We start from the raw sequence: 14,518 nt of genomic DNA on the forward strand, positions 1-14,518 counted from the left end.
TCCCAGCTCTCGCGGTACCACGTCTGTCTGGGCCGCGGAGGGGGAAAGTTGGGGGCGCTTCCTGCGCGCAGGGAGCGCGGTCCGGGCGGCCGGTGGGGGAGACGCGGTCGCGAGTGGTAGGGAGAGTCCGCACCAGAGAGGTGGAAGAGGACGGGATTTAGGCTGGAGCAGCCTTAGAGGAGCCATTTCCAGGTGGGGCCCCAGACAGAGGCTCTGACAAGGAGACGGGTCAAGGTCGTGCTGCCGGCCCGGGGAGTGGGTGCGGTCCCGGCCCTAGACCTCAGCCAAAACCACCTCTCCTGCTCCTGGAGGCAGGAGGGGCTCCGAGCTCTGGAAAGCTATGGAAAGGAAAGTGGGGAGAGGAGGTTGAGTCCTGGGGGTGGGGTGGGAGGATGGGGTCCTCTCTAATCAGTCACATCAGTGCACACCGCCCCCCCCCCCCCCCCCCCCCCCCCNCCCGCACTGCCCACCAGCCAGCGCGCTTGCCCCTCAAGGTGCACAGGACCTTCACAGACACCGCCATTGAGAATGGCGGACACAGCACTGTGGGCGAGGCCCCGTTCTACGAGTTTACAGGAAAGCAGCACCGGGTTACAGACGAGGAAACTCGTATCGAGGTGGTAACTTGGATGGTCACCCGATCCCTGCTCCTCAGGTCTACACAGCCATGCTGTGAACACGGCCAGATTGTTGCTGCTTTAGTTACGGAGAAACTGTGGCTGAGCCCAGTTAAGTGGATTTGTTGAATTTACCCAGACAGAAAGTAAAGATATGGTTCTTGCTCACAAGGAATTATCAGTTAGATACATAAGTTGAATTAGAAGCTTCATTCCCTTCCCCCACCCCAACTGTTTTCTGGATATACAGAATTCCTCAAAAAGTTCAGTCAAGTGGGGCAGATAGATGTGCAGCAGTTTATTGGTTTAACAAGATCTGCCCATTTCCTGCCTTTTAAGGAGTTGAGTCTACTGGGGGAGACAGGTAAAATGCAGGCAGCGTGATAGGGGAAACACTAGGAAAGTTGGGAGGTGTGGGAACAGAGGAGGTGCCTCTAAACCGCGTTTGGGGTGGGGCCATGTGAGAAGGACCTCAGGATGAAACATGCAGGCAGAGACATTTCAGGAAGGAGTTAACTCTGGGACCGTTCAACTCCAGAGGAGGGAGAGATCCTTGCCTGGGCATGGGAGTTCAAGTGTTTAGATGAGAAAGAAGGGCCCAAAGTAAAACCTGGGGGTGGAAAAACCTGAGTCTGTGGATGGTGAATAGATCCTCTCTGTTGGAATTGGGACACGCAGATGAACAGTGTCCTTTATCTTATCACTAACTGTTGTCCAGTTCATTATTTACCCCTCTATCTTACCACTAGAACTCAGAGTTCCTTGTGGTCAGATGTGTTTCTCATCTCTTAAGTCTTCATTGTCCAACCACGTCACCAGGCTGAGAGTGGGTGTCTGAGTTTTGGAAGAGTTGGATAGTTTTAGGTAAGGCTGGAAAAAGCAGGTTGCAAAAAACCAGGTTGTGCAGGACCTCTGGATGTTCACCGAGAAGTTTGTATTTTATTCCTTGGGCAGCAAGTATTTATCAGAGGCTTTTATGATGCCACTGGCATTATGAAGAAGATTGGACTGACCTTGACATGCCAAGGTTTCCAATGGAAAGAGGTGGAGGGCAGGGAGATTGTTCCGGAGGCTGTCTTAGGAGATGATAAATATCTGAGTTATGATGATGGCCATAGAAATGGAGGGGGTGGGGCCAATGACGAAGCAGTCTCAAGGAAAGAATTGATTAGTCTGTGCCTATCTGGGTTCAAGAAATGAATAAACAGGGTGAGGAACATCAGGCCAAGAGAAGTATATATGTGCGGAAACGGGATTTGGGGTTGTGAGAAAGGAGAGCTGGCTGGAGACAAAAGATACAGCTCCATTTAGATGGGTTGAATTGGAAGTGATGGTGAGTTGTCCACATAGAAATATCAGTGGACAGATGGGGCGTTACTTCAACATGAAACGTGGGATTTAACGCCCAAGAGGGGCTAGGGCTGAGGGCATCCCTGCAGAGGGGACAGGGGAGGCCATGAGAAAAATGAGAATCACAGATTCTCAGGCTCACTGCCAACACAAGGGGGCTCGAGTCCCTCCCCCTCCCTGCCAAGTGCTCTACTCAGGCCATCCCAAACAACTTGACTGTTAGGAAAGCGAGCCTCATATTCAGCCGCTTCCTTTTCAATACCAAGATGGTTCATAACAGTATTAACAGCTACCGTATCGTGCACTGACTCTGCTCTGCATGTGTGACTGTTACACTGAACATGTGGGGGTCTCATTCAGGAAGCCCCTGGCAGTCCTAAAACAGCTTTGTTGTCTTGCCCATGCTTGCTTGCTTGCTTTGCTTGCTCTTGGGTTACACTGAGTCAACAGAACAGACTTGCTGTAATCGCCTCCATGTCCAGTTTACGTTAGTTGTCAAATCTTAACTTGATTCAGTGTCAGAGCTGCTCCTCTTCCCCTCTCAAGCTTGCTTGAGGCTCCCCACCTTTGGTGGGAAGGGCGCTTGGCTTCTCCTTTCCCCATCTTGCTTCCTCACAACCCCTTCATTCCCCCATTAGACTGGCTTCAGACCCGTGGGGGTTGTAGGAGGAGAGATGGGGGCAGGAAGGGTCCCCCTGTCATCTGGCATTATTAGTATTCTCTGAGCCAGACGGGAGTTTGTAGCTGGCTATCCTCCATGTGGTGCTTTTGTGGTGCGGTTCCTTTGACCTTGGTGGTGATGTCTCAGTCTTGCTGCTTTCCATTGTTCCTTCAGTCCCTGGTTGCTGGAATTCCGTACTGCCTGCAGTTGGCCCATCGTCCCTCCAGGTGGCAAGTCTTGGGCAAGGTCCCTTTACGATGGCTTCTAGTTGGCCACCTCTCTTGCCCACATTTGATCTACAGGAAACACTAATGCATCCTTTGCCCCCAACAAATCCTGGTGGGGTTGGCGTGTGTGCAGGGCATTTCAAATGCATGTGCCTCTCCTTGCTTTGCTAACAGCTAGCCAGCCTCAGACTTTTCCAGTCTGGGGCCCAGCACCAGCCTCTCTGCCTGCACTAGCTTCAGAGGGCAAGGCCAAGCTATTCTAAGGGTTTTCTGGTTTCTTGAATTGTTTCAAGAAAGCTAAGGCTTGTGAATTTTCGCATTCAGAAGGATGCTAATGGAGGGAGAAAGCTTTGAGATGCCAAAAGGAGAGAAGGTTTAGGTGGGAGAGGATAAGGTCAGTGGATTCCAGGAGAAAGCATGAAGCTCCCCCCTCCACCCCCAGGGGCAGCTGGCTGAGGAGAGCTGTTCACACTCCGTGGCCTTCACCTTCCCAGGCAAGAACTGGGAAATGAGAGAAGTTGCTCCGTGGGGACCCAAGGAGAGTTGCAGAGGTTTGGATAACAGTTACAGCAATTGGGAAAATTCTGGGCAAATGAACAGTGAGACAGGGATTTGCTGGTAGCTGTGGAGGCTGAGCTAGGATTCTGCAGTGTGTACTTTCTGTGTGTCCAAGTCTGCATGGTTTCCACAGCCCAGACCCCACACCAGGGTCCTCAATGTGCAGGTGGGACTACACGCACAGGCTCCTATCCACACACATACACCTGCATATTCATATCTCTGAACACAGAACACCTGGATATACACGGGATTTATTTTTATGGCCATATAGTTTATATACACTGCAGCATACAGATCTTAAGTGTTCCGTTGGATAATTTTGACAGTTATTACCCCCCAAAATAACCCATAGAACATTTTCATTGTTCCAGAAAGTTTCTTCATGCTCCTTTCCATCAGTCCCCTAGGACTGCTGCTTCCTGATTCCTATCACCGTGGTTTCATTTTTGCCTGTTCTTGTATATTTTTGTACACAGTATGCAAGTACACCGACCCCCTTCTTGCCGTACCCCACACATACACAAGCCATACACACCCACATAATGCTGGCCATCTTGTGCCTTACAATAAGCTTAGACCAAGGTTATGGGCTATCTTCTTTTTGCTGAGATGCCCATATATGCTAACCTACCTTCTCTTCAACTCTAAAATTGTACCTCAAGTGAAGTATTTTAAATCTCTCCTTTCAGATCCTTGGAGGTAAAGTGAAAAGTCAGAAAGGTGGTAATCATTCCACCTGGCACAGGAGTTTTCTTTATTTTTCTCTAGGTGCTCTAGGATATTTTAAAATGGAACTTTTTGGATAAATAGCTTTAACTTTGTTGTGGCTCATGCCTGCTGGATGTCAAAAGATTTGGCTTCCGAGTTGCATTCCAGCAGAGGCAGCCGGAAGCACCAATGAGGAGCTCCCAAGAGCACAGAGTTGCTGATGGCGGCCGACCGGGGTCAGGACCAAAGCCTTTGGTCTCCCAGATCAGTTAGAGGTCAGGGAAGTTAGAGCAAAGCCGAGTCCAGAGCCCGGTCAGGGCTGAGGACCCGTGTCAGAGGAGCAGAAGGGGAGGCCTGAGCCCGATCAAGGAGTAGAGGAGAAGCAAGTGTTGAGGGCAGAGTTGGAGGAGGTGAGACCAGATGTGGTGACAGTCTTTGGGAGACTGAGTGACAGTTGACCAGCCTCTCTGTCTGCCAGGTGGATTGCATGGACAGAGCTGTCACTCTCAGGACTGCAAGGGTCCCTCTCAGGTGTGTAGTGGGCCTAGGTTTGGGGACACGGAAGTGAAGGCAAGATAGAATACAAAGGACAGGGATGTGGGCACCTGAGTCTGGGCCTCTGGCCCCTACCTGTTGCTTCCGAAATCCAGAGATTCTAGCAATCACTAATAATAGGACCAGTTGCTCCTCTGAACCGAGAGACTGATCTCAAGACCCCTTCTGACCTCCACAGCTCGGGGGTGCTCTAGCCAGGAACTGTGTCCTCTAGCTTTGTCAAGGTTCAGGCCACAAAGAAGGTGTCCGGCTGTGATTGAGGAAAGACCGTGCCGGATCCTTGAGATCCTGCCCCTCAGGCAGCACCCAAGGCTCCCTCCACTTAGAAACGTGGCCAGCTCCTGCTCTGCTCCTTGGCCTGAGATGCTCTGAACGGTGCTCTCTGTCTGTGGGATTTGTAGCTATTAGAGGCTCCTGGGCAAAGCTGGATGGAGAGAGCTAGGGTAGAAGTAAAGGAATGTCTTTTTCCCAAGTTTCTGCTCTATGCCAGGGCCAGGGCTGGATAATTGGTGTCTGTCATCTTGACAGAAGCTTCCTACAGCCTTTCCAGTGGAATCCCGTGTAAACTGCCTTCCTTTATAGGCGAGGATATTGAAATCTGTTGCTGTATTAAGCTTTGGCCATCTTGGCACAACCTCTGCCTCATACAGAGAACCAGGGCATCATGGGGTTACCTCTGGACCTTGAATCCTATCTGTGCAGTCCTCTGGTCCCTGCTCAGCTTGAACCAGGAGCCCAAAGTAAAGCTTACAGCCTGGGTTCTCCAGGAGCATTGTGCCTCTCCTCTCCACCAGAAGCGAATGCCCATCAGTTGTGTCCACCCAGACTGCCCGAGGCTGAGCAATAGACCAAGCTCTCTGTCCTGGAAGTCGTTTGAGAAGCCTGACGTGAGGCCTGACCTCTGACAGCTGTGCCATCTGTCAGAATGGAAGGCCTCATGTGTTGGTCAAGCCCAGGGAGGCCAGAAGGGCTGGGTCTGCCTGTTTCCAGCTTCATCTCAGGCTGTGACAACCCCTAAGGAAACATCCCTTCTCAGTTGGCTTGTGTTCCCCCAGATATAGACATGTGTTCTCATTGGAGCTGCGTTCAGCAGCCCAGCTGCGTCCAGACAGCTCTGGGCTGACAGAAAGAGCGCCACACACCAACCTGGTTTGGAGAGAGGCCCGGTCACCGCAGGGAAGGGTGAAGAACCTTCCTATCGGTGGGTGTCCCAATATGCAAGGACAAGGCTCGTGCTGGTACCCTGCTCTCCTGACAGAGTTAGCGGCTTTGCTTGCCACCCCCCCCACCCACGCCCCCTGCCAAAAAAACCTGAGTGGATTTCCCAGACTGGTCAGTTTATAGGAAGATCGGTCTCTCTGACCCCATGAAGCCCTCAGAAAGTGCTCCCTCTGACCACTCTTCCCATCTGCCTGCCCTGTTTGCCTGCGAGAGCCATTGCGCCAAATCCCTCCTGAAAGTGACAGAAAGTGCTGTCTGTGCTCAGAGAGTCCACAGGGGGATGTTTTGAACTTGCCATTTTGACGCTACTGTTTTGAACAGGTCACTAGGAAAATTATTACATACGAACAGTGGCAGAAACCCTACTCAGTCAATGCTGCTAGGATAAAAATCTAAGGAATCAGATCTTTATCATAAAATTCACATGGAAAGAAGACCGATCTTGGGAAAACTTATCTTGGCTAAACAAATTGAAAGTGGGGAAAAATCGGAATTGGTTACCTATGAAATAAAATCAAGGAATTAAATTGGCATAATGGAACTCACTAAGGAAAACACTTTTGGCAAAAACTCATCAATATTAGTTTAATGGTCTATGTAAAAGCTCAATGTCCACAAACATTCTTAGGGCACAAATGGCAGAGCCAAGAACATCTGAAACCTTGTAGAGTTTGGAGTAGCGCTGAAAAGGGGCTGAGCAGTCCATCCTCCACCTTTCCAGGCTAGTGGCGCCCCTGATCTCAGCTCACAGGGCTGTGTCCTCTCTCAGAACTGTGCTCTTAGGTTCAGGGACTGTTCTTCTCCCACCTGTCCTTTATCAGCAGGTGAGGGCAGTTCTTGGTTGCCTAGGGAGAGTTCTGGAGGAAAGGAGGAGAGAAGGAAGGAGAGCCGTCTGGAGGTGTTGATCCCTGGGGCTGGGTTTTCACCTGGATGCCTGAAGACAATCCCCCCCACCCCCCACTAGTGAATAAAGGGCTGGAGGTTGCAGTGGGGAGAAAGCCAGTGGGAGTTTGAGGATGGTCTCTGAGCTACAGGTGAGATAGTTCAGGAGCCAGTGTTTAGGTTGGCCTATAGAAGCTGTGAGACTAGATGCAAAACTCATCCTCTCTCCTCTACTCACTGCCTCCCAAATGCCCTGAGCACTGGGCTTTCAGAGATAGAGGATCTGGGATCTGACTGGGGGGTGGGAGTGAGGAGGTCCTTAGGCACAATCCACCTGTGGCATCTGTAGGTATGGCATCAAGACAAGATGGCCCCATTAGTGAAGAAGGCTAACAATTTATTGAGCACTGTTCTGCACCAAAACCCCTGGGCACTGGATCTCCTTGTTTAGTGAGGACATAGTGAACAAGGAGGAAGGTCCCTGTCCTTATGATCCATACATTCTAGTGGCAGAAGCTTGATGATCAAACAAATGAGTGCAGTAAGGTCCGATGGTGGCAAGTGAGGTGAAGACCAAGATGCTCCTAATTTGAAAGGATCCCCCTGACAGCCATGTAAAAATGAGCTTGTAGGGAGAAAGCAGGAAGCAAGAAGTACTGTTGGGAAGGATGGCATCCTCGGAGAGGACAGTACCGTAGCCTAGGATGTTAGCCCTGGAGCTGGAGTCAAGTAGATGGGTATGGAATATATTTAAGAACAGAAGCTAATAGTTCGGATGTGAGGGGCTGGGGCAAAAGAAGGATTTGGGGCGTGGACTTGAGTAACTTGGTGGGTAATGGTGTTGTCCTTTGAGGCTGAGAAAACGAAAAGACAGGTATTAGAGGTGTGGGCATGTGTGAATGAAAAGTTCTGTTTTGGCTGTGTTAGATTTGAGATGCCCATGAGGCATCCACATGGAGTCCAGATCAGTGTAGAGATCAGACAGGGGCTACGATTTGGGACTCACTGGTGTTCAAATGGTATTCAGATCCCTTGGACTCTAGATCTTAGAGTGGTGGTTCTCCTGTAGCAGTGACTTGCCCCCTTCTTCCAGGGGACATTTGGCAACATTTGGAAACACTTTTGGTGGTTACGCCTGGGTGGGGGGAGGTTTGCTACGGGGTGAAGGCCAGGAAAGGTGCTAAACACCCTGCTATGCCCCCCACAGCCCAGAATTATCTGGCCCCCACATGCCAGTGGTGCTGAGGTGGAGAGCCCTGTCCCAGAGAGAGTGTAGACAGAAGGCAAGAGCCGACAGCCCCAGGACTTACTTAACGCGAGGAGGTAACGCCTCCCACACAGAAGACTGATTAGCAATGATCAGAGAGGTAGGAGGGAAGCCTGGAGAGTGGAGTGTCCTGGAAGTGGAGACTGTTGGGAAGGAGGGGTGCTAAACTGGGCTAAAGGCAGACAGACTCCATCCTTCAAGCTCCGAGAGAAGCGACGAATGGCTTAGGCAAGAGGCACATCATTGATGACCTTCACAAGAGCAATTCCTGTTGGTTTGATGGGTTAGAAGCTCCAGGGGAGAAGGTGGCATTTCCTCCCTGATCAGAATGTCTCCTGTGTAATTCATTCATCCACACACAACGGGGAGGTTCTGTTATCCTGGCTTTACAGAAGTGGCGCTATTACTATCACCCCCGTTTTATAGAGGTAGAAACTGAGGCACAGAGAAGCTAATTACTCCCCACAGTCAGGCAGCCCACAGTAACTGGCACAGCCCAGAGAGTTTGGAGGTGAGGAACTGGAGGCAGCGGGAAGTGTCTCTGTAAAGGAGAACAGAGACGGGTACAGAGGATGTTTGTCTGCTGATAGAAATGATCCATGTGGAGGCTGAAATTGACCATGTTGGAGGGGAGGCTGAGAACCAAAGTCTGAGTTTGTGAGAAGAATCCTGGGGCCCATGTTGAGGGGTTGACCTTTCCCAGGAGCATTATACTGGTAACCCTAACTGTTTTGAGTAAGATTATCCCTAGAATCAACTTCTCTCCCATGTGTCATCCCCCTCCCCCCACCGCTGGCCTCCAGAGGCCTGCTGGGCAGCTCTCTGTAGCCCCCACCCCTGCTAAAAGGTAGCCTCCCTATAGGAAGCTGCTGCATGGGCCCAGCCCTTCCCGCTCTGTGTCCTTGGGGCACCAGAGGCCGGATGTGCTCAGGAACCAGTGTAGCAAGTAAGGGCCGCCCCTACAGTCAGGAGCCAGAGCCCAGGCTGGCTGGACAGTTCTATTAATACATATCAGTGATTTTCCACCCAAGTTTGACTGCCTCCATCCTTATCCTAAGCCTACAAGTCCCCTCCCCAGAGACTTTGGTCATCACTCCCTCCCTGTGGTCACCACACCAGCCTCCCTTAGATTCTCTCAAGTACTGAATGTTCTTGCCTTCTTCGCCCTCTCTCCCTTCTCTACCTGGCTAAGTCTTGCATAGCCTCCTGATTCAGGAGGCTTATCTAGAGAGGGATGTCTGAGGGGTGACTGTTAACAGCCCCAACTAGATGAGGCCCTCCCATTGGCTCATCTTCAACACTGGATGCTGACTCTTTGGTGGCACTGTTCCTGTGTATAATGTGTTTTTTGGTGCAGTGTCTGTATTCCATGCTAGGCTGTAACCTTTATGAGGGTAGGTCTGGTTTACCAGTTGTTTCCAGGACCTGGCCTACAGTAAGTGCTCGCTAATTATTTGCTGAAAGAGGAAATGAATTGCTGACTATATTATAGCCTATTTGGTATTTCCCTAGCTCTCATACATGCTGTGTTCAACACTTTATTCTCCTCGACACACATTTTAGTACAGATTCTTGAAGCTTGGCTGATCACCTGCATGATTACTTTCATCTTGTTTGAAGGTGTGTAAAGGAGTTTAGTCCAGTATGTTTGTCCATTCATCTAAAATAGAAAGAGGTACTAAGCTTGTACATTATTGATTCTTCCCAGTAGGATGGCTGGTTTGGTTTTGTGTGAACCAACAGAGCTTTACAACATCTTGAATCAGGTCACAAAACTATCCCGACTGACTGAACCCAACTATCTCTGCTTACTGGGTAAGTGCTTTAAAAGACTGTGTTGTGTTCAGTGTCCTTCAAATGCTATTTTATGGGAATCAACAAACTTATGGGAATTGGGGAGTAAATGATTTTAGAAAACTGTTAGACTCCTTTGACACAGCTTAAAATACTGCTACTAATTGTCACTTGACTTGGAAATAACTCCAGGTTAAACCTAGAAGTTCTCGAAGACTTGTGTTCTTGTTTAGTGAAACATTTTGAACATCTAACAAATACATAATGAGACTTAATAAATGCCCATGTACCCACAGCTCAGATTTAACATAATAAATGTTACACATAGGTGTACCCCTCTTTTGTACCCCCATCCCAATCCCATTGCTTCTCCTCCCGAAAGATGACAGCTTCTGTATTTTTTTTTACATTTTTACTATATATGCAGGCATCCCAAAATAATGTGTGGTTTAAACATTTACACGAATTGTACCATAATGTACAATTATTCTGCAACTCGCTTTTTCTTGAAATTCTTGAGATTCCCCCAAGTCTAAATGTGAAGATCTGTTTTAACTGTTAGGGTAGTAGCCAGTCCTAATCAGCTGTGGTGTGTTGCTTGCATTGTGTTCCTGTTAAGAACAGTGCCACCCTGAAGACCCTTGACCTCTTATTTACACGCAAGAGTTTCTTCAGGATATCTGCCTAGAAATGGAATTGCCAAGTTGCAAATTCCGCTTCATTACATTGTCAAATTGCCCTCCAAAAGATTGCATCAATCTGCATTCCCATCATGGGTGTAAGAAACATACCTGCCAATACCTGATTTTGTCAGCCTTTAAAATTTTTGCAATCTGATTAGTGTGAACTTGTATTATAATGTTTGGTCCCCCAATTTAAAAAATTGTGATAAAATACACATAAAATGTACCATCTTACCCACTTAAAACGTACAGTTCAGTGGTGCTAAATATGTTCATAATGTTATACTGCCTATGCACCACTTTCCATCTCCATAACTCTTCCTCTTGTAAACTCTAAAATGAACTCTATACCCATTAAATACTAACTGCCCTTCCTCTCATCCCTTAATCCTCTGGAAATCCCCATTCTCCTTTCTGTCTCTATGATTTTGACTACTGTAGGTCATGTAAGTGTAATCATACAGTATTTGTCTTTTGGCTTATTTCACTGAGCATCATAATTTCCTTAAGGTTCATCATGTTGTAGCATATTGCAGAATTTTCCTCTTTAAGGCTGAATAATATTCCATTGTATAGATATACCAATTTTGCTTTATTTATAAATGGATAGGTATCCATTTATTTATCTGCAGACATTTGGGTTTCTTCCACATCTTAGCTGTTGTGAATGATGACGCTATGATCACGGGTGTACACATATCTCTGAGACCCTGCTTTTATTTATTTATTTTGGGTATATAAACCAGAAATGAAATTGCAGGATCATATGGTAATTCTATTGGTAATTTTTTGAGGGGCTGCCATATTGTTTTCCATGGCAGCTGTGCCTTTTTACGCGAGCACAAGGGTTCACAAGTTTCCAATTTCTCCACATCATTGTCAACACTTGTTGTTTTCTGTTTTTTGGGGGGGATAGTAATCATTCTAATAGGAGGGAGGTAGTATCACATTATACTTTTGATTTGCATTTCCCTAATGATTAGTGATGTTGAGCCCATCTTTTCATGTACTTCTTAGCCATTTGTGTATTTTTGGAGAAATATCCAAGTCCTTTGCCCATTTTTGGATCAGGTTTTTTTTTTTTTTTTTAACTGTTGAGTTTTAGGAATTACCTACATATTCTGGGTATTAATCCCTTATTGAGATTTAATTGTCATGAAGTTCAGTTTGTCTTTTTTTTTTTTTTTTTCCTTTTGTTGCCCATGCCTTTGATGTCCTATCCAGGAAATCATTGCCAAATCCAATGTCATGAAGATTTTGCCCTTTGTTTTCTTCAAGTTTATACTTTTAGGTCTTACATTTAGGACTTTGATCCATTTTGAGTTAATTTGTGTATGTGGTGTTAGATAAAGGTCCAACTTCATTCTTTTGCATATAGATATCCAGTTTTCCCAGCACCATTTGTTGAAAAGACTGTCCCATTCTCAGTCTTTTGATATGTGGTTTTATTATGTTGAGGTAGTTTTTTATTCCTAGTTCGTCACATGTCTTTATCATGAGAGTGTACAGAATTTTGTCAAATGCTTTTTCTCATCAGTTGGGATGATCATATAGTTTCTTTCCTTCATTCTGTTGATGTGGTATATTACATTGACTTTGGGTGTGTTGAACCATCCTTACATTCCAGGAGTAAATCTCACTTGGTCATGGTGTATAATCCTTTTCATATGTGGCTGAATTCTGTTAGTATTTTTTGGAGGATCTTGCACCAATGTTCATACTGGTCTGTAGTTTTGTTTTTCTTGTAGTGTCTTTTGCTTTGGTATCAGGGTAATGTTGGCTTCATAGAGTGAATTAGAAAGTGTTCTTTCCTCTTCAACTTTTTGAAAAAGTGAGAAGTATTTTTTTTAAAAGATTTTATTTATTTATTCGACAGAGATAAAGATAGCCAGCGAGAGAGGGAACACAAGCAGGGGGAGTGGGAGAGGAAGAAGCAGGCTCATAGAGGAAGAGCCTGATGTGGGGCTCGATCCCATAACGCCGGGATCACGCCCTGAACCGAAGGCAGATGCTTAACCGCTGTGCCACCCAGGCGCCCCGTGAGAAGTATTTTTAAAGATTTTATTTATTTGACAGAGAGAGAGAGAGAGAGAATACGAGTGGGGGAGAGGCAGAAGGAGGAAAGGGACAAGCTGACTCCCCATTGAGTGGGGAGCCCTATGCAGGGCTCAATCCCAGGACCCTGTGATTGTGACCTGAGCCTGAGTCTGATGCTTAACTGACTAAGCCACCCAGGTGCCCCAGAAAAGTGAGACATACTGTGATTAGTTTTTCTTACATATTTGGTGGGAACTTACCAGTGAATCCATCTGGTCCAGGGCTGATTTTTTTTATATTAAATCAATTATATTTTAATAAACGTGAAATATTTGTCTATGAGAATGAATAGATCTCTAAGTCAGGAATTTCAAAAGGCTTGTCACCTCTTCCAAGACAATAAATGATACGCTGAATTCTAAAGTGTTATATTGGTAAGGAGTGATGGATGAGATCTTTCCTGAGATTAGCTTTTGGTTAGTTTGGGAAAGACCCTTTCAGGGTGGCAGACTGTGGAGGGTACAGATCAGGGAAAAGCTTCCTCACATATACTGTACCTGGCTTATCATTCTGCTTTGGGTCAACTCTGCCAGTAGGAGAAGATATGTTAATTATAATAATATGGAATATAGTTTAAACCCTTCTCTATGAATACACATCCTGTATAGATTCAGCTTTATAATTAGAGTGGTCTATGTGAGGCTTCTCTTTGTCAGGAGATTTTTGATTATTGATCCAGTCTTCTTACTGGTTATAGGTCTACTCAGATTTTTTCTTTGTGATTTGGTCTTGGTAGGGGTGTGCTTCTAGAAATCTGTCCCTTTTATCTAGGTTATCTAATTTGTTGGTACATAATTGTTCATAGTTCTCTCTTACAATCTTTTTTATTTCTGTAGAATCAAGAGTCCCTACTTTCATTTCTTACTTCAGTAATTTGGATATTCTCTCTCTCTCTCTTTTTTTTCCTTAGTCTGTCTAGCTAAAGGTTTGTCAATTTTGTTTATCTTTTCAAAGAACCAACTTTTGGCTTCACTGATTGTGTGTGTGTGTGTGTGTGTGTGTGTGAGTGAACATCCATGGAGCACATGTGATAAGGTCTATGGGGTTTAGAAAGATTTTTTTAAGTAGGCTCCATGCCCAACATGGGGCTTTAACTCAACCCTGAGATCAGGTTGGATGCTCTGACCGAGCCAGCCAGGTGCCCCAGAGATCTAAGCTGGTTTAAATTAGTATCTGCTCTCCTATGCAAAACAGTTCCCAAAGTTAAAGACCATATGATTGTAGAAATTTTAAAAAAGATAAATAAAATGGCCCTTCTTAGATCAGGGCAAAACATCAAGTCCTGTTCTTTTTTTTTTAAGATTTATTTATTTATTGAGACGAGAGAGAAAGAGAGATAATGAGTGAGAAGGGCAGAGGGAGAGAGAATCTTAGACTCTGTGCTCCAAGCCCTCGTGTGGGGCTCGATCTCACGACCCTGAGATCATGACCTGCACCAAAATCAAGAGTCGGACACTTAACCAACTGAACCACCCAGGTGCCCCATCAGTCCACTGCTTGATAAGAAGCTATAACCCGTTTGTCTGCCTTAACAACGTGCGGCATATCCAATCATGCGGCAAGGAAACAGTTTACTTGAGAACAGCCAACCGAGGAGACTGGAGGGCAGCTCTGAAGAAAAAAAAAAGTTAAAATGTCTTAATCTATATATTGAATCTATATTTACATTAGTTAAGATCCATTTGTAAGGCTACCCAGAATTAGGCTTATATTCTAATAGTTCAAGTTTATTACTAGTTACTAAACCTCAGTTTACAGGTAATGTGTTCATTTTTTCAGATCTTTCCCCCTAGTTTTATTGAGAAATAATTGACACACATCACTCTATGAGTTTAAGATGAACAGCATGATGGTTTGATTTGCATATATTGTGAAATCACAACAGGTTTAGTTAA

General features: G+C 46.3%; 1 protein-coding gene across 2 annotated transcripts in view; it reads left to right on the plus strand.

Annotated features, from left to right (window-relative positions):
• Positions 1–57: 57 nt before the first annotated feature.
• The window catches only part of STYXL1 (serine/threonine/tyrosine interacting like 1), a 68,650-nt gene continuing 54,189 nt past the window's right edge, over positions 58–14,518 (plus strand). Inside the window, exons 1-2 of one of the 2 annotated variants that reach the window (XM_019804048.2) lie at positions 58–192; positions 9,758–9,864. In XM_019804048.2, the coding sequence (XP_019659607.1) occupies positions 9,762–9,864 (103 nt within the window). In that variant the 5' untranslated portion in view covers positions 58–192; positions 9,758–9,761. The remainder of the gene's footprint in view (positions 193–9,757; positions 9,865–14,518) is intronic. The other variant, XM_011230151.3, reaches the window with a different exon arrangement.

This window comes from Ailuropoda melanoleuca, chromosome 10, assembly GCF_002007445.2.
Source record: "Ailuropoda melanoleuca isolate Jingjing chromosome 10, ASM200744v2, whole genome shotgun sequence".
NCBI classification, from domain to species: Eukaryota; Metazoa; Chordata; class Mammalia; order Carnivora; family Ursidae; genus Ailuropoda; species Ailuropoda melanoleuca.